General features: G+C 45.6%; 2 protein-coding genes across 2 annotated transcripts in view; both read left to right on the top strand.

Moving 5' to 3' along the window:
* Positions 1–6,109: 6,109 nt before the first annotated feature.
* pgap4 (post-GPI attachment to proteins GalNAc transferase 4) lies at positions 6,110–10,130 on the top strand (the record flags this gene model as incomplete). The annotated part of the gene is made up of 2 exons (XM_061728485.1): positions 6,110–6,481; positions 9,103–10,130. Coding segments are annotated over 2 exons (1,254 nt in total), but the record flags the coding sequence as incomplete, so codon positions are not given.
* Positions 10,131–16,653: 6,523 nt separating this feature from the next.
* LOC133446136 (potassium voltage-gated channel subfamily KQT member 5-like) overlaps positions 16,654–26,598 on the top strand; it is a 47,478-nt gene continuing 37,533 nt past the window's right edge. The window contains exon 1 of the mRNA XM_061724012.1: positions 16,654–17,059. Within this exon, the coding sequence (XP_061579996.1) occupies positions 16,668–17,059 (392 nt within the window). The 5' untranslated portion in view covers positions 16,654–16,667. The remainder of the gene's footprint in view (positions 17,060–26,598) is intronic.

The following is a 26,598-nucleotide window of genomic DNA, read 5'->3' as shown; positions in this document are numbered from 1 at the left end:
CTTTACTGTGTTTTACTCCCTAAACCACTTCCTTTACTGCGTTTTACTCCCTAAACCACTTCCTTTACTGCGTTTTACTCCCTAAACCACTTCCTTTACTGTGTTTTACTGCGTTTTACTCCCTAAACCACTTCCTTTACTGTGTTTTACTCCCTAAACCACTTCCTTTACTGCGTTTTACTCCCTAAACCACTTCCTTTACTGCGTTTTACTCCCTAAACCACTTCCTTTACTGCGTTTTACTCCCTAAACCACTTCCTTTACTGTGTTTTACTCCCTAAACCACTTCCTTTACTGCGTTTTACTCCCTAAACCACTTCCTTTACTGCGTTTTACTCCCTAAACCACTTCCTTTACTGCGTTTTACTCCCTAAACCACTTCCTTTACTGCGTTTTACTCCCTAAACCACTTCCTTTACTGTGTTTTACTCCCTAAACCACTTCCTTTACTGTGTTTTACTCCCTAAACCACTTCCTTTACTGCGTTTTACTCCCTAAACCACTTCCTTTACTGTGTTTTACTCCCTAAACCACTTCCTTTACTGCGTTTTACTGTGTTTTACTCCCTAAACCACTTCCTTTACTGTGTTTTACTCCCTAAACCACTTCCTTTACTGTGTTTTACTCCCTAAACCACTTCCTTTACTGCGTTTTACTCCCTAAACCACTTCCTTTACTGCGTTTTACTCCCTAAACCACTTTACTGTGTTTTACTCCCTAAACCACTTCCTTTACTGCGTTTTACTCCCTAAACCACTTCCTTTACTGTGTTTTACTCCCTAAACCACTTCCTTTACTGCGTTTTACTCCCTAAACCACTTCCTTTACTGTGTTTTACTGTGTTTTACTCCCTAAACCACTTCCTTTACTGCGTTTTACTCCCTAAACCACTTCCTTTACTGTGTTTTACTCCCTAAACCACTTCCTTTACTGCGTTTTACTCCCTAAACCACTTCCTTTACTGTGTTTTACTCCCTAAACCACTTCCTTTACTGTGTTTTACTCCCTAAACCACTTCCTTTACTGCGTTTTACTCCCTAAACCACTTCCTTTACTCCCTAAACCACTTCCTTTACTGTGTTTTACTCCCTAAACCACTTCCTTGTCTCTTGCCAGGTCGTCATTGTAAATAAGAATGTGTTATTAATGACCTGCCTGTTTAAATAAAGGCGAATGACTGAATGAATATCAAATTAAGCGATTGAATTGTAGTTTTTTTCTATTTTGTTCCTCTTTATTTCTTTATAGTTTATTTTGAAGGATCAAATACTCAACATCCCATATTATCAATTTTACATCGTGCAAGAAATGTTTGGGAAAACAAAGAATCCAAATCAAACATTACATTCAAAAGAACAATTAAAGCCTGTATGTTAAGGAAATATAACGAAAAATGTTGAGTTTGATTGACATCCCCCTAGGCGGCGGTAATTTTATTTTAATGTTATTTTAATTGTATTTTATTTTAGTTGTTTTTATTCACTTAGTTGTTTTTTTATTATTATTTTTAATTTGTTGTTTGTGAAAGGGGCAGATTAGATAAGATTCTTCTTCTTTCTGCTCCCTTTTCATTCACAAGTTAAGAACATTTGTATTTGTGTTTGTATTGAATTGTTTTGTTTTTTGAATGAAATAAAGAATAAAATGAAAAAAAAAATGAAATGGGTGGCAATCAAACTTCCACTGTGCGCATGCGCAGAACCACAAAGGGGCATTTCTCGGCAGGTAGCAGAAATTGGCAGAACACCCGGGTCCGGAAGCGACGCGCTGCTAAAGATCCGCGGAGATCCGTGAGTCTCGATTAAACCTCCTTTAAACCTAATATAAACCTCGTTTAAACCTCGTTTAGACCCCGGCCTGGGACGGTTCCCTCTAGTTCCCGCCGCGGGCACGAGCGCGCGCGCGGGCGCGAGCCTGCTCTTTGGTCTCCGCCGCACCGGAAGTGCTGAGATACCTGTCAGAGTAAAAGTCAAACACCGGACTGGTTTCGGTTAAAAACGAGGAAAAACGAGGAAAAACGAAGAAAAACGACCGAAACCCGACCCTGAACCGGAGCTGCGGCTGGAGTTTAACCTTATTCTTCATCCGGAGGTAAAAGAATGGAAATAAACGAGTTTATTGCTCAGCGGAGGTTAATATTTGACACCGGGACGTTTCTGGTGTTTTTATAACTTTGATCACATGATTAAAACAGAAACATCACGTGGCTTTGCGACAGTAAAAGACAGAGAACTGAAATAAGGTTAAATCTAAAAAAGACTTAATTCTCATTAATTTAATTCAATAAAGAAAACGTAAATTATGACGTGGTTTCCTGAAGCAGATGTTTGTCAGGATTATTCAGTTTATTAAACAGAGTTAGTGGTCATTTCATATCCTAGTTTAGTCAGAGTGGAGAACAAAAATAAAAAAGAAATGTATTTTTAAACTGAAGAAGAAGAACGGGACAAGCCCTGTGACGTCATCCAAAGGTTTTTCTTTTTTTTTCTTCAAAACAATTAACAACCTGTTAAATACAAGGCACATTTGGAATTGACTTTAAAGTAAAATATATAAAATGATAGTGGAAGTAAAAACAAATAAATGATAATTATAATTATATTCAGAGTTCTGTACAGATCGTCATTGTTGTTCTTGGGAACAAAACTTTATTGAAAATGTACAAACTCTCAAAGACGATAATGGACAAATATCTATTTAAATGCAATATGAAAAGAAAGTCAAATTAAAAAAAATGGGGATTCTTGTAAGGAATACAAAAAAAAAACAAAAAAACAAGGCGCTCTAAGAATTAAAAGGTGCATATGAATAACAAAATAAATTAAGCATTTAAATTCACATAATGGAGCATAGAAACGGAGAGGAATTATTAAATTAGAATAACAAATAACGAGCAATGTCTGGACTTATTTTACTTGCATTTTTGTTTTTCTACTCTTTTGAGACGTGAAAAGAAACTGCACGTTTCTCTGCTGGAAATACAAAGAAAAACTCGTATATTTACAGTTTATGGAACAATCTGGATACAGAAGCCGAACAATGCAAATCAAACATTACATTTAAAAGAATAATAAAAGCCAGTTTGATGAAGAAATATCATGATAATTGTTAAGTAAGGTGGCTTTTCTGTTTTTAAGTTATACTTATTTTCTCTTTTTAAAATTTTTTTCTGTATATTGATTGGCAAAATCTTCTTATGAGCTTATTTCCGCATAATTTGCAGAATTCTGTGGTTCCACTAATTCAAGACCTTTCAGCAGTTTAGCTGAAGGAATAATGGATTTGAAGGATCTGTAGCTGTTTGTTACTATTTGCTCGTTTAAACTACACACAAGTGTTACGTGTTATGTGTCTTTTCTTGTTCTTATTTTGCCATGAAATAAGTCATTTGGTAAAATTATATCTTTTAAGGAATAAAAAGTGACCAAACTATCCCTATCAAACTAGGAACCAAAAATAACTGAAATTTCAGAAGTACCAGAAACATTTTTTTTTGTTTTTTAGGTGTTTAAGTTGAAAACATAAAACAATTTAAGAAGAAATATAAAGAAAGGGTTTATTTGAGGTATAAAAGTGAAGACTGTGTTTAAAGATCAGCAGCTGTTTGTGTTCTGATATTTGGTCATGTTGTCTTTGTATGTTTGTATAGATATACGTATTATATTTATATTATATTTATATTATATTTATGATAGAGCTTACATTTGGTATTAAACAGGTTCATTTCGTAAAAATTATATATATTTATTTATACTAATTAGTTTATAGTATAAAAAGTAAATACAGATATAATTTATGTTTAGTTGTGTTTTGATGTGTTTTTTTTTTCTTTATGTGGTGGAATGAACCTGGATTTGTTTTTCTTATCTTTTTTTGTTATACATATATAAATAATAAAAATAAATAAAAACGAAGGAACAAAGGAACGTAAAGATAGTGGAAAGTTAAGCTGAACTGCTAGGTTGAGCTAAAGTAGCTAGTTGAAGTTACAACTTAAAGGGACATTTTTGTCTGATGATAATTACTAATAAAGTTTCTTTCTGCGGCGTCATAGCAACAAGGAGCGACATCAGTGACATCACTGGGGGGGCGGAGCTTCCGAGGCCCATGTGACCTGAACCAGCAGTGCGTCCGAAACGCCGTAAACAGTATTTACTAAAAAGTATACTTTAGTTCGGCCACTTTTGAGTAAATATCAGTATTATGCAGACATACTATTAAGAGCGCACACGTCACTTCCTGCCGTTGGGAGGGGGAGTTGTTACCATGGTAACAGCAGCACTTCCTGCCGTTGGGAGGGGGAGTTGTTACCATGGTAACAGCAGCACTTCCTGCCGTTGGGAGGGGGAGTTGTTACCATGGTAACAGCAGTAGCAGCACCACTCGGCTCTTTCCCGCTTATCCTGGCCGAAACAAGATGACATTATATAAAACTAGACACAAAATTCCTGTAAATGTTGAAGTGCCATGGGACTACTGCTGGATGATTGTGATTTTGATGACATTTCCTATGTCAAACCATTCAAAAGTTATTGCAGAAAATAGGAACTATCACATATCGACCAATCAGAAGAAGCGGTGGGGCTAATTTGCACTAATTATGGTCAAGGACTCAATACCGAGTCCAATGTGTATATATATATATATATATATATATATATATATATATATATATATATATATATACCATGAACGTGAGGCTGCAGGACTGGGGGTCGGCAAAGGTCAGGGGTCAGGGGTCAGATTTCACAGAATACTTTGAGGCGTCTCCATTTTCCAGGTCAAAGTATATGAAGTCTGTACTGACTGAGTCATGTGACCAGTTCTGGCTGAATGAGTCAGCAGCTGAGCTCTGGTTGCCCCGGCAACAAGAACCTCGACTTCAGAACCTTCCGGTTTGGCTGTGAGAAAAACCCAGATTTTGGCTTCAGACAAGGTCTCAAATCACTCTGATTTGTGATAAAACCGTAGCTCGTAGCAGAAAAACGAAAACATCGTGAGAGACACAGAACCCGGCAGATTCTGACATCTGATCTCAATTTTATTCAGATATTCCTTAAAATGAGTGAGTAAGCTCAGTGCGTAGACAGAGTGAGATTCTTTTGAAGAAAACTTGATTACATTACAGCCAATGGGGACTTAGACAGGTACTGGCGGCGCTCTAGCCCCCCCCCCCCGTTTAAATTTTGTGCATACCCCGCCTGTCAAAGTCACATTTTATGAATCCCAACACCTATGTCTACATTCTGACCAAAAATTATTTGTCTCATTTTTACGGTTTGGCCGTGAGCTCGAGTTACAAATAAAACTTCAGGTTATTTTTTTTACTGTTTCTGCCACTCTAGCAACCGACACCCGCACTCTAGATTTGACAAAAAAGTGATTTCCAGTCCTCACTTGTGTGCTCATATTTTGAAAAGTTTACATCTTAAGAAAAATCTACTTGGGGTTTTGAGAGAAGAGAAGTTTTCCTCCGTTTTTGAAGTTTGAATGACATTTCTACGTGCAGGTATGAGAAAGTTAGGTGACTCAGAAAAAAGGTGAATTTTTTTTTTTACCTCCTCCCATCCACAGTGTGACATTCCGCACCACACACATACATGGGAAAATCTCCCCATTAGTTTGGAAATTTGGAAATGTGCGAAAACAATTTCTGCGATCGCTCTGAAAATTCACAGGACTGTAGTTAAATTCGGGGCCTACAACTTTCTAAATCGGTTCAGAATTTTTCGAGTAACGGTGTGCGAGTGGTGAGGCCCCAAAGTTCTCCCAATGCGTTCCGGATGGAGCCAAAAGCGCACGTTTTCGCACGTTGCGCGAAAATGTGCGTACCAATCGTTAATAAAAGTCATACCACTCGATTCCCGATTAGGGCGCACATTTCTAGCTGCGGGACTAGTTACGCGCCGAAGTTTATACGGAAGAATAAATAATAAATAATAATAATAACCCTGAGCAATAATCAGAGTGCACTAAAAAATCTCATACTGTTTTTGCTGCTCATTAGGGAGGAAGTGAGGAGTTTGGATGCAGCCTGGGTCTTGACTGATTCCTCGTCCCTCCGTCACCGATGCCCCGATGGAGGTCGTACCTGGGCCAGTCCCTGCGGTGCCCCCTGGCGCGGTGGCCCGGCCCCCTGGCGCGGTGGCCCGCCCTGGCCCAGCCGCTGGCCCTGGTGGCCCTCACCTTCCTGGTGGTGCTGCCGCTGTGCTGCCACCGCCTGCTGTACTCCTACTACTTCCTGCGCTCCGTGTACCTGGACTCCATGAGCGAGGACGTGCTGCGGCAGAGCGTGGAGCGCGGCCAGGAGGCGCTGCGGTTCTGGCGGGACCGGCCCACCGCTAGCCCCGCCGCTAGCCCTGCTAGCCCTGCTAGCCCCGCCTCGCCCGCCTTCAGCCACGTGGCCCAGAACCCCGAGCTGCTGGTCACCGTGGTGACGGCCCGGCGCCGCGAGGGCCGAGACTCCCACTACCTGCTGCAGGTGATTTTCTTCTTATTCTTTTTACTTTACTTTACTCTGACGGGGTTGACGTCTGACGGAGTTGACGTCTGAATGTGTATATATATTTTATTTTTATTCTTTTTACATATCCTGCACTTTTATTTATATATATATGGGTCAATGACGAATAAGGATTTTCAACAGGTCAGTTTTTTGTCAAGATGAATTGGCACTAGCCTTAAAAATAACCATGATTCATATTAAAATAAATTAATTTCCTTAACAAGTTTTCAGTATTGTACAAAAATTGTTATTTTAATGGTCGCGCCACATGATATTTCATAAAATGGACATTAGTCAAACTTTGTTTGTATATTATGATGGAAATATAAATATAAATGTGTATAAATCTTACACACTTTAAAACAGTTCGGAAATCAGAATCAGAATCAGAATCAGAATCAGCTTTATTGGCCAGGTTCGAACATTGTCCAACAAGGAATTTGATTCGGTTATTTCGCTCTTTGGTAGTAAAAAAATAAAAAATAAACAATAAACAAATAAACAATAAACAAATGTGGTATTACTATATACATATAAACATTTTAACATTTTAAGGGGCAGCAGTTTGAGGTAGTGATAAAAGAAGGATAGTTCTGAATAAAAATAAGAATAAGTATAAGTATAACCTATATACAATTTTAACAGACAAATTTTACAAAAAATACAAAAAATTATACAAAAGGAAGTACAACAGTGAGAGGTGCAGCAGAGTGAGGCAGACATGATTATTAAAGAGGGTGCTGGATGATTTTTATTGCACGTGTTTGGTTACTCTGAGACTTATTATTTGTGGGAGTTCATCAGAGCAACCGCTTGCGGGAAGAAACTGTCTTTGTGTCTGGAGGTTTTGGCGTACAGTGATCTGTAGCGCCGTCCAGAGGGGAGGAGTTGGAACAGGCGGTGTCCCGGGTGTGAGGGGTCTGCAGAGATTCGACCTGCCCGTTTCCTGGTCCTGGACCGGTACAGGTCGTCGATAGATGGGAGGTTAGTCCCAACTATCCTCTCTGCAGTCCTGATGGTCCGTTGCAGTCTGTGCCTGTCTAGTTTGGTGGCTGATGCAAACCAGACAGTGATGGAGGAGCAGAGAACAGACTGTATGATGGCAGAGTAGAACGTGATCAGCAGCTGCTGTGGCAGGTTGAACTTCCTGAGCTGCCGCAGGAAGTACAACCTCTGCTGAGCTTCTTCCTGACGGAGTTGATGTGGGTGGTCCACTTCAGATCCCGGGAGATGGTGGACCCCAGGAACTTGAAGGAGTCTGTGGAGGAGACGGTGCTGTTGAGGATGGTGAGGGGGAGGAGTGGCAGTGGGTTTTACCTGAAGTCCACTGTCAACTCCACAGTCTTGAGCGGGTTCAGTTCCAGGTGGTTCCGACCGCACCAGTGGACCAGCTGATCCACCTCCCGTCTGTACGCGGACTCGTCACCTTCCCGGATCAGGCCGATGATGGTGGTGTCGTCCGCGTACTTCAGGAGCTTCACAGAAGAGTCCCCTGAGGTGCAGTCGTTCGTGTAGAGGGAGAAGAGCAGTGGTGAGAGGACGCACCCCTGGAGGGGCCAGTGCTGATGGTGCGGGTGCTGGATGTGATGCTCCCCAGCCTCACCTGCTGCCTCCTGTCACTCAGGAAGCTGGTAATCCACTGACAGGTGGGGGCAGGCACGGTGAGCTGGGTGAGCTTCTGGTGGAGGATTGCGGGTGCGATCGTGTTGAACGCCGAGCTGAAGTCTACAAACAGGATCCTTGCATAAGTCCCTGAGGTGTCGAGATGACGCAGGATGTAATGCAGTCCGATGTTGACTGCGTCATCCACCGACCTGTTTGCCCGGTAGGCAAACTGCAGGGGGTCGAGCAGGGAGCCTGTGGTGTCCTTCAGGTGGCTCAACACCAGTCGCTCAAAGGTCTTCATGACCACAGACGTCAGGGCGACGGGTCTGTAGTCATTTAGACCTGTGATGGTGGGTTTCTTGGGGACTGGGATGATGGTGGAGCGTTTGAAGCATGAGGGCACCTCACACAGCTCCAGGGACCGGTTGAAGATCCGTGTGAAGGTGGGAGCAGCTGCTCGGCGCAGGCTCTCAGGCAGGAGGGCGACACGCCGTCCGGGCCTGGAGCCTTCCTGATCTTCTGCCTTTTGAACAGCCGGCACACGTCTTCCACAGAGATCTTCAGTGCAGGCAGGGTCTTGGGTGGGGGGAGGGGGGTAGACTAGAGGTGGGGGGGGTTGGCTGAGGTGAGGTGTGAAAAGGTGGGCAGTGGGGGGGGAGGGGGGGGATGGTGGAGGTGTAGCTGCAGGGGGGGGATCATGCCAGATAGAAGAAGATTGATTTAAAAACATTTAGAGTGATTTCAAAAAAAGTTTTCAAACCAGAGTCCTGGTCGGACGGTCGCACCACATGACATTTTGACGCTTAAAACAACAACAAAATCCCAAATAACTAGTATTTTTTTGTAAAATTCAAGTGAGTCCATATGTGGGACAGTTATATGTCAGTCATATATCTGGTATTTTTTTATCCATTTAAACCTTTTTTGAATTGAAAAGAAAATATAGGTGTCACGTCATTGACCCATATATCTATCTCCACTCCCTGCTGCAGGTGATGCGGCGGCTGAGTTCCCTCCTGAGCAGCTGCGATGACGGCGACGGCGGGCGGCGTCGCTGCGCCGAGGTGCTGCTGTGCGACGTGGAGAGCGGTCCCCTGGAGAACCAGGACGCCCGTCTGCTGGAGCGACACTTCACTGTGATCCGGCGGTCCGCCCGCGACCGGCGCGCCGCCGCCCGCGAGCGCGTCAACACCTTCGAGCGGGAGAAGCGGGACTACGTGTTCTGCCTGCGGCGCGGTTGGGAGCTGGCGCGGCCGCGGAACGTGGTGGTGCTGGAGGACGACGCGTTGCCGCGCCACGACTTCTTCGCCGTGGTGAAGGACCTGCTGTCGCGCCGCTTCGCCCTGCGGACGCTCTACGTCAAGCTGTACCACCCCGAGCGGCTGCAGCGCTACTGGAACCCGGAGCCATACAGGCTGCTGGAGTGGGTGGGCCTGGGCGTGGTGTGCTCCACCGCCGCGGTGCTAGCGCTGCCGCTCTGGAACCCGGGCCCCTGCTCCTCGTCCTCGTCGTCCTCCGGCCCGTCGGCCGGACACCTCCTCTTCTTCACGCTCTACTTCATGGCGGCGGCGGAGCTGCTGGGCCGGCACTACCTGCTGGAGGCGCGGCGGGTGTCGCCGCAGCTGTACGCCGTGTCGCCGGCCACCGAGTGCTGCACGCCGGCCATGCTGTTCCCCGGCAACGCCTCGGCCCGGGCCGCCCGCTACTTGGACGGCTCCGTCTGCCTCAAGGGCAACGCCAAGGACATGGTGCTGTACCGGATGGCGCGGGAGGTTCCCGGGGAGCGGGCCCACAGCGTGGAGCCAAACCTCATCACCCACATCGGGGCCTACTCCTCCATCCGGCTCAACCCGGCCCGGCCCAAACTGCTCTGACGGAACCGGGGGAGTCGGGTCAAACTTCAGCTGCCACGTCTCGTTTGTCCTTCCTGGATATTTCAGACTCTGCCAACGTGAGCGCCGGTGCGGTAAATCTGCAGGTGAAGCGTCCGCCGCCTGAATTATGGTCCCGCGTTAAACCAACGCAGAGCCGACGCCGTTGCCGCGACGCCGTTGCCGCGACGCCGTTGCCGCGACGCCGTTGCCGCGACGCCGTTGCCGCGACGCCGTTGCCGCGACGCCGTTGCCGCGACGCCGTTGCCGTGACGCTGTTACCACGATGCCGTTGCCACGACGCCGTTGCCACGACGCCGTTGCCACGACGCCGTTGCCACGACGCCGTTGCCACGACGCCGTTGCCACTTTGCTGTTGCCATGACGGCCATGTCGCCGCGACGCCGTGACGCCGTCGCCACGACGCCGTGACGCCGTCGCCACGACGCCGTGTCGCCGCGACGCCGTTGCCGTGACGCCGTTGCCATGATGCCGTTACCATGACGACGCCGTTACCACGACGCCGTTGCCGCGACGCCGTTACCACGAAGCCGTTGGCGCGACGCCGTTACCACGACGCCGTTACCACGACGCCGTTGCCACTTTGCTGTTGCCATGACGGCCATGTCGCCGCGTCGCCACGACGGCGTCGCCACGACGGCGTCGCCGCGACGCCGTTGCCGCGACGCCGTTGCCGTGACGCCGTTGCCATGATGCCGTTACCATGACGACGCCGTTACCACGACGCCGTTGCCGCGACGCCGTTACCACGAAGCCGTTGCCGCGACGCCGTTGCCGTGACGCCGTTGCCGTGACGCCGTTGCCATGATGCCGTTACCATGACGACGCCGTTACCACGACGCCGTTGCCGCGACGCCGTTACCACGAAGCCGTTGCCGCGACGCCGTTACCGCGACGCCGTTGCCGCGACGCCGTTGCCGTGACGCCGTTGCCGTGACGCTGTTACCACGACGCCGTTACCACGATGCCGTTGCCGACGCCGTTGCCACGACGCCGTTGCCACGACGCCGTTGCCACGACGCCGTTGCCACTTTGCTGTTGCCATGACGGCCATGTCGCCGCGACGCCGTGACGCCGTCGCCACGACGCCGTGACGCCGTCGCCACGACGCCGTGACGCCGTCGCCACGACGCCGTGACGCCGTCGCCACGACGGCGTCGCCGCGACGCCGTTGCCATGATGCCGTTACCATGACGACGCCGTTACCACGACGCCGTTGCCGCGACGCCGTTACCACGAAGCCGTTGCCGCGACGGCGTTACCACGACGCCGTTGCCACGACGCCGTTGCCACGACGCCGTTGCCACGACGCCGTTGCCACTTTGCTGTTGCCACGACGCCGTTGCCACTTTGCTGTTGCCATGACGGCCATGTCGCCGCGACGGCGTCGCCGCGACGGCGTCGCCGCGATGCCGTTGCCGTGACGCCGTTGCCGTGATGCCGTTACCATGACGACGCCGTTACCACGACGCCGTTGCCGTGACGCCGTTACCACGAAGCCGTTGCCGCGACGCCGTTGCCGCGACGCCGTTGCCGCGACGCCGTTGCCGCGACGCCGTTGCCGCGACGCCGTTGCCGCGACGGCGTTACCACGACGCCGTTACCACGACGCCGTTGCCACGACCCTGTTGCCGCGACGGCGTTACCACGACGCTGTTGCCGCCACGCCGTTGCTGTGACGCCGTTTGCCATGACGCCGTGACGCAGTTGCTGCCACGCCGGTACCTGCCGCCTCTAAACGTTCATGCGGCCAGTGACGTGACCAAACGCCTTCCTGAGGACCGAACCGTTTCCTTTGACCTTTCTACGCTGTAAAGGTCGGAGGTCAGAGGTTCTAGACCAACCGGTTCCTCGTTGGGACCGGTTCCTCGCTCGTACACAGTTTACACCGGTAACTATTTGACCCGCGACCCGGGACGGGGACAGAACCAGCTGGAGTGTTTTCTCCAGGACAGAACCGGCCCCCGTACCCGCCGTCGTCCGGGTCGTCCGGTTCGTCTGGGCCAGAACCACCAGTCCTCGTTTACAGAACCGATTCTCCCGAAGGTTCGGACCATTTACGAGACGAGACCTCGGAATCACGGATGTGCCTCTTTTACTTTAAGTTTCACGTCGTAGCGTTGTTAGCATTGTTAGCATTCGTTGTTAAACCTACAGGACACAGGTGGGAGGAGTCAGAGATAAAACACAATCACACTTTAGGGAACAATCATTTCAATCATTAAATATTCTGATGACGGTTATTGTGAATGTTTTCCGGATAAACAAATGCAGTAAACACGTAGATTATATTTATTCTTTATATATTTTAAGGGAACCTACGAATTACGAATTGCCTACGAATGTGTAGCCTGCGACGCATCCGCTGCTCCGAAAGTACATAAAAAATGCTGCACGAAGCTCGTATTAGCGTCAGCTGTAACCGGACGGAAGCTAACGCCAGGGCTAACGAGTAGCGGCTAGTTTTACGACATTCACCTAACCCAGACGGGACGCTGGAATGCGACGCCGCGCGGCTCGGTTTGTTCAAACACGTCACACGGACGGCCAACGAGCCGCGATACAGTTCGGCTGAAAAACTTGTTGACTATTGACTATTGACTTGACTATTGACACGTCCACGTGAGACACGACAGCTAGCTAGCTAGCGGACGACAGGAGAGCTTCCGGGGCGTCGCCGGTTGTTCCGGTTGTTCTGGTTGTTCCGGGGCGTCGCCGGTTGATTTAGGTGAATTTCTAACTTCGTCCCGTCATGAAGGCCGCTGACGCGTCTTGAAATGTGCTGCCCCCCCCTGGCCGGAGGGGGAACTGCAGCCGGACGGTTCTAGATCAGGGTTAGGGTTAAAGCCGCCCTAGTGGCTCCTGGAGCTTCTTCAAAAATGTTTGACCTTTTTTTTCCTTTTTTTCTTTTATTCCTTTTTTTCTTCTTTTTTCTTTCATTCCTTTTTTTCCTTTTTCTTCTTTTTTCCCTTTTTTTCTTCCTTTTTCCTTGCCTTTTACTCTCGACATTTCAACTTTTTTTCTCAAAAGTTTGACTTTTTTTTTCAACATTTCAACTTTTTTCTCGAAATTTCGACTTTTTTCTCGAAGTGCATAATGAATAAATAAATCTCCCCCAGTTCTGACTAATATAGAAACATGCAGCATGTGTTTCTTCAATCTAATTCTGATACAAGACTTTTCATGTTTTGAGGCTCCAGACATATTTGTTTTTGTGTTTTTGGTCCAATATGGATCTAAAACATGTCGGGTTGCCGACCCCTGATCTAGACGTTTTCACGGACGGTTCTAATCGTTTTCACGACTCTAAACTTTTTTTACACTGGACTTTATCAGCCGGATCAGAACCTTCAGAACCAGAACCTTCAGAACCAGAACCTTCAGATCAGAACCTTCAGATCAGAACCTTGAGATCAGAACCAGAACCAGACGCTGGACCTTTAAACACTAACGGCCTTCTTCAGAAAGTGAAAAACTTTGGTTTAATAAGCTGAGAAATCGAGTAAATGAGGAGAATTTGAACTTTCTGATGTTTTTCTGCTGAAAGTTTGAGATTCTTGATCATAAATGTGTCTTTGTTTGTTACGTTTGATCTCGGACCTACAAACTATATCATTTATATTTAGGTGATGAATTATTGCTGTTTACTGGGATTTATATTTAAGTTTAGATGAACTTCTGTACAGTTCTTTTTTTCTGTTTTACAACTTTAAACACTGAATTAAATTGTATAAATGAATAAACTGCATCTAAACTATAAACACAGTTTTACTCTGACTGTGAATCTTTAAGGTTTTTCAAGAACCTTTAATTTGATTTGATTTCAAGCTGACTCTTTCACAGTTTTCTACGGTTAAATAATAAAACTCTGAGTTTGATGTGACTTTGTCTTTGAGGTGAATAAAGTTAATAAAGTGAATAAAGTTCCACCAGATTCATCCTTGTCTGTTTCCTGTCTCATCAGGTTTAACGTTATTTCATCATCCGTCTTGTAACTGCTCCTAAATCTTCTTAAAATGGTAGATAAAGACAACGCTCCACTGACATCTGAAGGGATTTTATTTCCCCACAGACAACGTGAAAAACTGCAAACATAAACAAATATATTTTTAACACCTTGAGTGAAATCTTTACATTTTTAAACAAACAATGAAATTAAATAAATGTATACAAACAAAGACAACAACGTCCCGTGTAAGCCTTCTACCACGTTTTTAGGATAGTTAAGTAGTTTTATTTATTTTACGGCAACTCTTGTTCAACACAAGAACTGCTACTGAAGTCAGTTCAGAATGAGCTCGGCTCATCAGGTGCTCAATTTACCCAGCACCAATTAGGAGGAGGCGTGGCTCTGCTGCCCCCTACAGCAGCACTGGAGTACTGAAGGACACACACACACACACACACACACACACACACACACACACACACACGGATACAATGTTGCTCAAAAGAAACACACATGGTACATATTATTATTTTTAGAAACCCAATAAAATAAAAATAGAACAAATTACCATTTCTGGCTTATTAAGACAGCTACACGTCTGATGGCTGATGGTAATAAGATAAATATAATAAAAAAAAAACCATTAAAATAACCGGGATCAACAAAAACATGAACCTTTTCCACCGTTTATTCAGAGCTGGTCTGATCTGGTCTGATCTGGTCTCTGCTGCCCCCCTGTGGTGGCGGCGGGTACTACACCAGACTGGTGCAGTACCTGCCGCCACCACAGGGGGGCAGCAGAGACCAGCAGAGACCAGCTCAGACCCCAAAGATCCCCAAACATCCTCAAAAATCCTCAAAACACCCCAAAGATCCTATTTATTTATTTATTTATTTATTTATTTATTTATGTATTAGTCTCTTTAAGTCTATTAAGTCTCTGACAGGATTGAAAAGTTATTTTACTGAAAACCATCTAAATGTTTTCAGATCCTTTAAAACTAATCTGGAGAGTTGACAAGAATAATGTTGAGCTGGAAACTCCTGAGGGAAGTTTGAGGGTCTGTTTGGGCTTGTTCTGCAGATCTTTGTGGAGTTTTGAAGGTGTTTTGGAGATGTTTGGAGATGTTTGGGGATGTTCGTATCCCCCCCCTGGCTGACCCGAACCTTTCACATCCAGATCGGCCACAAACAGCCGCGCGTTGGGACGGAGAAAGACTGATCAGTTCGGCCTGTCGGTCTGTCGGTCCTGCGGTCGCCGCTAGAGGGCGCCGTCCTGCAGGAAACCGAGACCATAGACATATGTGTGTCTATGGCCCAGATCTGCGGGTGCGCGGCACCGGCGCGTGAACGAGGAGGAGGAAGTTCATGATAAAGACGCAACTGAATCTACAGAACACTTTCAGCTGCAGACCCGGAACTGAGGCAGAACCAGAACCAGGACCGGGACCAGAAACCTGGACCTGAACCAGGACCGGGACCAGAAACCTGGACCTGGACCAGGACCAGGACCGGGACCAGAAACCTGAACCTGAACTCCGTCTCTGCTGCTCATGTTTTTCTGCAGATGTTTTTCTGCAGATGTTTTTCTGCAGATGTTGCGTCTTTTTTTTTCTCCGCAGTTTTTTCTGCGGAACCGCGAGTGGAAAACCCTCCCGGAACCAGAACCAGAACCAGAACCAGAACCGGGTCACCTGATCTCTCCTCCTCCTCTTCTGTTCCTAAACTCATTCCAACTTTTTGGGGGAAATTAAATTAGATTAACGGATTTCACCTATCACGGGTTCTTTTTAGAATAGAATAAACTTTATTGATCCCCCAGAGGAGACATGTACTTGTGCAGCAGCAAACACACACACACGCACGCACGCACGCACGCACACACACACACACACACACACACACACACACACACACACACACACACACACACACAAACATACACACTCTTACAATTTTACAAAATACACACGAAGTATGAAAAGGTATAAAAAAAAAAGTATATCCAAAAAAAATTGAAATAAATATATCAATAATATCAATAAATAGCTAAATAATAAAAAAAAGAGCAATATAAAAAATGAGCAATGTATAAATGTATAATAGTTAGGGGGTATAATAATAATCAGAATCAGAATCAGAATCAGAAAGGGGTTTATTGCCAAGTTTGTTAACACACACAAGGAATTTGTTGTGGTGATTGGTGCAATACAGTAAAAATAAAAATATAAAAGCAAACAAATATATAGAGATAAAATAAGAGATAGAATAAAATAAAATGTATAAACAGAAATAAACAGAAATGTACAATATGAGGATTAAAAAGTGCCGGATATGAATCTTTACAAAAAGTGACGTAGGATGACAGATGACAGATAAAATGTATAAACAGAAAGAACAATATAAACAGAAAGAACAATATAAACAGAAAGAACAATATAAACAGAAAGTATAATAATTGTAAAAAAAAAAAATTGTAAAATTGTAAATAAAAAAATTAAAGGTTACTACGGATTTCACCTATCACGGGTTCTTTTTTGGAAAGTAATCCCCGCGAAAAACGAGGGATCACTGTACTGTACATGAGACTGACTCCCCCCTCTGCAGAAGCAACAGGCGCGCGTCGGGGAGGGGGGGAGTGATGGGGGGGGCGGACATGAGCGCTCAGACGCGCAGCCACTTCCACTCCGCGCAGCCGGAGACACGCGCGCCGGTGATGCCGCGGAACCACGGCAGCAGCAGCAGCAGCGGGGACGGACCGGGACCGGGACCACCAGGACCAGGACTTCAGAGACCCGGACCAGGACCTGGACCACCAGGACCAGGACCCGGACCACCAGGACCAGGACCCGGGTCCGGGATCTGGACCCGGGACCTGGAGTGTGGCCCCCGGCCCCCCCGGGGGGTGCTGCTGATGGAGGGTCTGCTGCTGCCCCCCCCCATGGTCGGGGGCGCGCCCCCGGGCGCGCGCCTGTCCCTGCTGGGGAAGCCGCTGCTCTACAGCGCGCACGGGGGGCGCAGGAGCGCGCGCTCGCGCCGCCTGCAGAACTACCTGTACAACGTGCTGGAGCGGCCGCGCGCGTGGGCCTTCACCTACCACGCGCTCGTGTAAGTGTGCGCGTGCGTGTGTGTCTGTGTGTGTGCGCGCCGTGCACACAGAAACGGTCACTGATGGTCTGGAGGGAGCGGGCACGCGAGGCGCGTGCGCGGGGGTTACAGATAATAATAATAATGATAATAATGATAATAATGATAATAACTTGTTCTTCTAAAGCGCCTTCTTGACACCCTAGGGCGCTAGATGCGTCTGCGTGTCCGGAGGAAGGAAGTGGTTGATCTGTGACGGGCACGCGCCTGGAACACGCGCACGCGCCTGAAACAGAACTTTTCTTGAGAGGAAAGTGCGTGAATTTCAATGTTGTGTTTTCAAGGCCTGGGAAGTGCTGGAATTTATGTTTAAGTGCTTGAAATTATATAAAATTATAACTCTGGGTTCCTACGGGGGCTGGAAATCATTCATTCATTCATTCATTCATTCATTCATTCATTCATTCATTCATTCATTCATTCATTTACAGGGCTGTCTCAGAAAATTAGAATATTGTGATAAAGTTCTTTATTTTCTGTAATGCAATTAAAAAAACAAAAATGTCATCCATTCTGGATTCATTACAAATCAACTGAAATATTGCAAGCCTTTTATTATTTTAATATTGCTGATCATGGTTTACAGTTTAAGATTAAGATTCCCAGAATATTCTAATTTTTTGAGATAAGATATTTGAGTTTTCTTAAACTGTAAACCATGATCAGTAATATTAAAATAATAAAAGGCTTGCAATATTTCAGTTGATTTGTAATGAATCCATAATGTATGACATTTTTGCATTACAGAAAATAAAGGACTTTATCACAATATTCTAATATTCTGAGACAGTCCTGTATTTTAATTTTTTTTTATTTATTCATTTATTCATTTATTTATTTATTTATTTATTTATTTATTTATTTATTTATTTATTTATTTATTTATTTATTTAATTTCTTTATTTATTTATTTATTTATTTATTTATTCTTTATTTCATTCATGGATTAATTAAAACAACAAACTTCTTATTTAATCTGCTCCTTTTTCCCAAGAAATCAATTTACAAAGAAATTAAAAAATTAAAAAACAACAACTAAGTAAATAAAAAACTAAAATAAAATAAAATGCCGGGCAATCAAACGTAACTAACATATTCATTATATTTCTTAACATACTGGCTTTAATTGTTCTTTTGAATGTAATGTTTGATTTGATTCTTTGTTTTCTTTGTTCAGATTGTTCCATAAACGGATTCCTTTCACAGAAACACAACGTTCATCAGTTTAGTCCTGATGAATCTTGGTTTTTAAACATCTCTACCCTTTATCCTCCTTCCTCGATCCTGGAAAGTGCTTGAATTTTAGTTTAAGTGCTTGAAATTATAACTCTGGGATCAGACTGTAGTTTAGTTATTACAGGGAGAAATAAAACCAGTCAGATAAAACATAAGTAGATGTTTACAGCACGATACAATGAACATAATTGTGGTAAAAAGCGTAAAAAATAATTATGAGTTTATATATTCCTGTAGATATTTTACCTCAGCGATTAAGGTGCTGGAAGATTTTGAAAATGACCCTTGAAAGTGCTGGAATTTTACCAGATTGTGAACCGGATTTTGAACCGGATTTTGAACCGGATTTTGAACCGGATTCTGAACCGGATTCTGAACCAGATTCTGAACCGGATTCTGAACCAGATTCTGAACCAGATTCTGAACCGGATTTTGAACCGGATTCTGAACCAGATTCTGAACCGGATTCTGAACCGGATTATGAACCGGGGGGGCAGAGATCGGTACGGACCAATCACAGCTCTGCGTTGGTCCATCGTTGTCGTCTACTCTCTTCTTGGTTTGTCCGGTTCCTGGTTTGGTTTCTGGTCCTCTTCCTGGTTGGGAACAGTGTTCCCAACGGTGTTCCCAACAGCGGTCTCCGTGAACGAGGTGGGAATTCTGTGATGGTCCTGGAAGGTTCTGGAAGGTTCTGTGTTGGTCCTGGAAGGTTCTGTGTTGGTCCTGGAAGGTTCTGTGTTGGTCCTGGAAGGTTCTGTGTTGGTCCTGGAAGGTTCTGTGTTGGTCTTGGAAGGTTCTGTGTTGGTCTTGGAAGGTTCTGTGTTGGTCCTGGAAGGTTCTGTGTTGGTCCTGGAAGGTTCTGTGTTGGTCCTGGAAGGTTCTGTGTTGGTCCTGGAAGGTCCTGGAAGGTTCTGTGTTGGTCTTGGAAGGTTCTGTGTTGGTCCTGGAAGGTTCTGTGTTGGTCCTGGAAGGTTCTGTGTTGGTCTTGGAAGGTTCTGGAAGGTCCTGGAAGGTTCTGGGAGGTTCTGGAAGGTCCTGGAAGGTTCTGGAAGGTTCTGTGTTGGTCCTGGAAGGTCCTGGAAGGTTCTGTGTTGGTCCTGGAAGGTTCTGGAAGGTTTTGTATCCGTGTCTTCAGCTATAACAAAGAGCCCAGGGGATAAGGGACACCCTTGTCTGCTCGATCTACTCAAAGGGAAAGCAGTGGACTTTTGTCCATTAGTGATTATTTTGGCTTGTGGTTTCTTATAAAGCGTTCTGACCCAAATAATAAAATAAGAGCCCAATCCAAATTTAGATAGAACCTTGAATAAATAGGCCCATTCAAGCCTATCAAAGGCCTTTTCAGCGTCCAGGGTGACAGCTATACTAGGTTCAGCACCCGAGGTTGCCATATGAATAATATTAAGTAACCTACACATGTTACTGGCAGAGGATCACTTCTGGATAAAACCAACCTGATCTAGGTTTATCAATTTTGGTAAGAATTTACTCAACCTATTTGCTAAAGCTTTAGAAATCAACTTGAAATCCGCATTCAAGAGTGAAATTGGCCGAAAAGAGGAGCATTTTAAGGGGTCTTTGTTCTTTTATGGATCACTGTAATTATAGCCATTGAAAAAGAATCAGGCAGGCTTTGTGTTTTAGATGCTAGGTTATTTACATCCATAAGAAGAGGTATAAGCAAGTCCTTAAACTCTTTGTAGAATTCGGGGGGGAACCCATCCTCCCCTGGTGATCGTCCTCCTCTCTCATCAGAGACGCTCAGCTCTGTTTACTTCCTGTCTGTCAGCAGCTTTTTCCTGTAAAGTTGAATCAAAGAATGTAAATTGACAGCTGTGATGAGAGCGTTGTCACGGCGCCCACGCCGTCTCCGCATCGCCTCCGCGCCGCCCACGCCGTCTCTGCGCCGTCTCCGCGCCGCCCACGCCGTCTCCGCGCCGCCCACGCCGTCTCCGCACCGCCCACGCGTCTCCGCGCCGCCCATGCCGGCTCCGCGCCGCCCACGCCGGCTCTGCGCCTCCCACGCCGGCTCCGCGCCGCCCACGGCGTCTCCGCCCCGCCCATGCCGGCTCCGCGCCGCCCACGCCGTCTCTGCCCCGCCCACGCCGGCTCCGCGCTGCCCACGCTGTCTACGCGTCGCCTCCGCGGCGTCTCTGCGCCGTCTCGGCGGCGTCTCAGCGCCGCCCACGCCGGCTCCGCGCCGCCCACGCCGGCTCCGCGCCGCCCACGCCGGCTCCGCGCCGCCCACGCCGGCTCCGCGCCGCCCACGCCGGCTCCGCGCCGCCCACGCCGGCTCCGCGCCGCCCATGCCGGCTCCGCGCCGCCCACGCCGGCTCTGCGCCGTCTCCGCGCCGCCCATGCCGGCTCCGCGGCGGTTGCTGATTCTCAGATCTGACTCAAACAGTGTTTTAGTTTGAAACCTCACGGCTTCTGGAGGCGGAGTCAGCACCTGTTTGACCCCGCCCCCCTCATTAACGGTATTATGAGGTCTTAACGACATCACTGCGACGGGTTTCAGGGTTCTGGTTTCAGGGTTCTGGTTCAGGGTTCTGGTTTCAGGGTTCTGGTTTCAGGGTTCTGGTACGGCAGCTGGAGTTAGGGGCGGGGCCAGACCTGACCCCGCCCCCTCAGTGGGACCCGCCCCTTATGACATCAGTATGACATCATTATAACCGCTGAGGCAGATGCATTTATCCAGCCGGGTTCTAACAAACGTTACTAACAAACGTTACAAAAAACGTTGCTAACAAACGTTACTAACAAACGTTACTAATAAACGTTACTAACGTTATTAACAAACGTTACTAACAAACGTTACTAACAAACGTTACTAACAAACGTTACTAATAAGCGTTACTAACAAACGTTACTAATAAACGTTACTAACAAACGTTACTAACAAACGTTGCTAACAAACGTTACTAACAAACGTTACTAACAAACGTTACTAACAAACGTTACAAACAAACGTTACTAACAAACGTTACTAACAAACGTTGCTAACAAACGTTACTAACAAACGTTACTAACAAATGTTACTAATAAGCGTTACTAACAAACGTTACTAATAAACGTTACTAACAAACGTTACTAACAAACGTTGCTAACAAACGTTACTAACAAACGTTACTAATAAACGTTACTAACGTTATTAACAAACGTTACTAACAAACGTTACTAACAAACGTTACTAATAAACGTTACTAATGTATTAACAAACGTTACTAACAAACGTTACTAACAAACGTTACTAACAAACGTTACTAACAAACGTTACTAACAAACGTTACTAATAAGCGTTACTAACAAACGTTACTAATAAACGTTACTAACAAACGTTACTAACAAACGTTGCTAACAAACGTTACTAACAAACGTTACTAACAAACGTTACTAACAAACGTTACAAACAAACGTTACTAACAAACGTTACTAACAAACGTTGCTAACAAACGTTATTAACAAACGTTACTAACAAACGTTACTAACAAACGTTACTAACAAACGTTACTAACAAACGTTACTAACAAACGTTACTAATAAGCGTTACTAACAAACGTTACTAATAAACGTTACTAACAAACGTTACTAACAAACGTTGCTAACAAACGTTACTAACAAACGTTACTAACAAACGTTACTAACAAACGTTACTAACAAACGTTACTAACAAACGTTACTAACAAACGTTACTAACAAACGTTGCTAACAAACGTTACTAACAAACGTTACTAACAAACGTTACTAATAAACATTACTAATAAACGTTACTAATAAACGTTACTAAAAAAACGTTACTAACAAACGTTACTAATAAACGTTACTAAAAAACGTTACTAACAAACGTTACTAATAAACGTTACTAATAAACGTTACTAACAAACGTTACTTACAAACGTTACTAAAAAACGTTACTAAAAAACGTTACTAATAAACGTTACTAACAAACGTTACTAACAAACGTTACTAACAAACGTTACTAACAAACGTTACTAACAAACGTTACTAACAAACGTTACTAACAAACGTTACTAACAAACGTTACTAACAAACGTTACTAATAAACATTACTAACAAACGTTACTAACAAACGTTACTAACAAATGTTACTAACAAACGTTACTAACAAACGTTACTAATAAACGTTACTAACAAACGTTACTAATAAACGTTACTAACAAACGTTACTAACAAACGTTACTAATAAACGTTACTAACAAACATTACTAACAAATGTTACTAACAAACGTTACTAACAAACGTTACTAACAAACGTTACTAACAAACGTTACTAATAAACGTTACTAACAAACGTTACTAACAAACGTTACTAACAAACGTTACTAAAAAACGTTACTAAAAAACGTTACTAACAAACGTGACTAACGAACGTTATTAACAAACGTTACTAACAAACGTTACTAACAAACGTTACTAACAAACGTTACTAACAAACGTTACTAATAAACGTTACTAACAAACGTTACTAACAAACGTTACTAATAAACGTTACTAACAAACGTTACTAATAAACGTTACTAATAAACGTTACTAACAAACGTTACTAATAAACGTTACTAACAAACGTTACTAACAAACGTTACTAATAAACGTTACTAACAAACGTTACTAACAAACGTTACTAACAAACGTTACTAACAAACGTTACTAACAAACGTTACTAACAAACGTTACTAAAAAACGTTACTAAAAAACGTTACTAATAAATGTTACGTTCCTACTTCCGGCTGTATTTCAGATTAATATAAGACTATCTGTGAGTGGAGGATTTTCAGAATAAAAGCCTGCCTTCTCACGTTTGTTTGCTCCCTTTTATTCTGAAATCTGGTCCCGAGTCGCTGCACAAAGAATATTTCTGTCCGCCGGCGAGTGACGGCAGCAGCACTGAGCCGTCTTTGTGCGGGGCCGGGGGGGGCCGGGGGGCCCCGGTGGGCCGGGGGGGCGGCAGGGCCCCTCTTTCCTGCCGGTGCACCGATACAGTGCTGCCATTCATCCATTCATCTCACCTCTGGATTAACGAGCCTGGTCCAGCGGTGGAAACTCGGGGTGGGGGGGGGGCCTACAGGGGGGGGGCTGGTTCCCGTCTGCCGGGCCCCCAGACACGTTAAAGTGCTGGTCAGATCTGAGAGACGTATCGGGCCCCCGGCCCCCCCACAACCCCCCCCCACCGCCGCCGTACATGAACTGTCCTGCTGTGACGTAACCGGGTCAGAACAACGTCCTGCAGCAGAGGAAGAAATCAGAGAAAACCACAAAGATCCTGGAAAGTAACTCTGTGTCTTCTGTATCGTTGACTTTATTTATCTGTTTTTAAAGCATGAGTCAGGATTGAGGCAGGATTCATGAAAAAAATTCTTATCCGTTTTAAGTTTTCTAGTAATGATGTCAGATGAAGCGTTCCAAACCCAAACCCAGACCCTCCGTTGCCTTGAACAGGCTGTTGCTGCAAAATGTGCAGCAATTCCGGGCCGGAATTTCCCGCGGTCCTGCAGATGTGACGTCACATGACGCTGCATGAGCGTTCCCCCGTTCTCCCCGTTCTCCCGTGCCGGCTTCACTGTTGGCTGCAGTACCCCCAACGGCCGTCGTGGTGAAGGGTGGCGCTAGAGAGTCTCATTTCTTAAAAGGAGCCTCAAGCTCCTTTAAGCATTTATTAATTATAGATTCATTCAAAACCTCCTGATGGGGGGCCACGTTTCTCTGTGACCATGTGCGACGCCCCCTGATGTCACGACACAGGTTTTTGCATAAAGCTTTTGGGCTGCGTCCGAAATCACACATTTCCTCCTAATGAGCAGCAAAATGAGTATGGGAGATTTTTTAGTGCGTCCGAAACATTAGAACGTACACAATAGTATGTACTATCCATACTCAGTAGTATGTACTATCCATACTCGGTAGTATGTACTATCCATACTGATTCTGGAGAAATGTATTAGTGTGGATTGATGGACACTAGCTGAGCAGAAGCTTCCCACAATGCAATGCAGCGGTGTTTGGTTGCTAAGTGATACGTATATGTCATAAGTATAATATTAAGTATATTAATATCATATAATATTAATATTATAATATTCATAAATTATAATATTATATAATGTCATCTTGGGTGTTATACAGGAAGTGCCGTGTGTCTCTGAGTAGTACGTCCAAATTAATACACACTACTGATATTTACTCAAAAGTGTGCCGAACTTAAGTATACTGTTTAGTATATACTGTTTAGTATATATTGTTTAGTATAAACTGTTTAGTATATACTGGTTAGTATATACTGTTTAGTATAAACTGTTTAGTATAAACTGTTTAGTATAAACTGTTTAGTATAAACTGTTTAGTATATACTGTTTAGTATATACTGTTTAGTATATATTGTTTAGTATATACTGTTTAGTATATACTGTTTAGTATGTACTGTTTAGTTTGGCATTTTGGACGCGTCTTTTTCATCCTAGTGGGCGGGGCCATGTTTTGAGTGGGCGGGGCTAATTGAGCGGGGACACGCCCACTTTATGTCACAGTTAGCGAGTTTAACTCGGCTAGCCTAGCTTACGCCAAAACATGATAATAAATAATGTTACTATAATGTTACGGTGTAGTGTAGCTGTAAGTTTCCCCGACGACCTGCAGCAGTCGTCTCTCCTCTAGGACCACTGCTGATGTCATTCCCTATTGGCATTGTGTTAACACGCCTGAATGTCTGTACCCCCCCCCCCCCCCGATTGACAGCTGGCTCAGCCGTTGAAGCTTCTCTTTTCTGTTTCCAAGTCATGATGTGAAACCAGAAGCTTCACTTCCTGTTTCATCAGAGTCAGAACTTTCCCCCCCAGGCCCGGATACGGGGGTGAGACGACGGTTTGGTTTCAGGTCTGAGTCTCAGGAAGTTCCGTCTCTGACGTCAGAGAACTTCCTGTCAGCCCGGCCCTGTTTCAGGGACGTGTGGGGGCGGGGCTTGTAGCTCGTGGGGGCGGGGCTTGTAGCCTGTGGGGGCGGGGCTTGATGCTCGTGGGGGCGGGGCGTGAGGCTCGTGGGGGCGGGGCTTGTGAGGTCATCAGTCCAGCTGGACCCCCGTCCCCCCCCGGGTAAGACGGGAGGTCAGCTCCTCTGGACCTGCAGCAGCAGCAGGACCGGGCCTGAGCCAAGATGGCCGCCGGGATGAGGGGGGGGGGGTGAGGTGGGGGTTCGGCTGGAGCTGCCCCCCCCCCACCAACCCCCCAGCAGGACAGGCTGCTGCTATTTCCGTCCCCCCCCCCGGCGGGTCTCTGACATCTGTGACATCACAGAGAAAAACGGAGCTGAACACGCAACGACCTCAGCAGCAGCCGGGGATTCTGGGTAACACGACCTCAGCAGCAGCCGGGGATTCTGGGAGACACGGCCCCCCCTGACCCCTCTGACCCCCCCCTTAATGACCTGTCTGGTTTACAACGACCCCCCCCCCCCCCTCACACACTCATCTCCGTCCACTGACTCCGGCTGGACGACGCAGCATCCGTTCCCACGGCAACAACAACAAGCTGCAGCCGGGGGCTTATTAATAATAACTGTGTTTCGATAGTTGTTAATAATTAATCAAAAAATGACTCGTCAAAACGACGCTTCTTCAGGCCCATTAGAACAACCTGATCATAAAAATCAAAAAATCCGTGAAATGTCCACGACCTCTCACCGCTATTATCCGTGGCTCCAACACGGAAAACACTGGTACAATATCCGTGTGACACCACGGATATTGTACCATGTGAAGTCAATGGGATCCGTTGTCGTGATATATACACGGATTATGACATTATTATTATTTATATATTATTCTTTATTATAGTGGCTAAATTATGAGTTTTTGACGCGCAAGTTACTGTTTGTTACTGTCAGTTTGTCAAGTTACTCTATCTCGTTATTTTAAGATAGTTAAGTTGTAACATAGTAACATAACAAGTAACTAAACACGGTGTCAGGTGACATTCATTTTATTTTTGTTGGAAAATGCAATATTTTAAGATAATACAACGTTCAGTCTCGGCTTTACCCGCTAACGTAGGCCACGGATGCTACTGGTTTGGTCTCATCACCCAGACCTGGTCCTGGATCTGATCCCAGACCTGGTCCAGGACCAGGACCCAGACTTGGTCCCAGACCTGTCCCTGGTCTCCCTGCTGAACTCGGTGACTGAGGTTCGAAACATATTTGTCAGAGTGATTTACGTCCGTTCCAGCAGCAGCAGCGTTAGCGGCGGCGGTGTTAGC

The sequence above is a fragment of the Cololabis saira genome, chromosome 1, assembly GCF_033807715.1.
Source record: "Cololabis saira isolate AMF1-May2022 chromosome 1, fColSai1.1, whole genome shotgun sequence".
NCBI classification, from domain to species: Eukaryota; Metazoa; Chordata; class Actinopteri; order Beloniformes; family Belonidae; genus Cololabis; species Cololabis saira.
The sequence above is the reverse complement of the archived record's forward strand: the minus strand, read 5'-3'. Positions and strand labels throughout refer to the sequence as shown.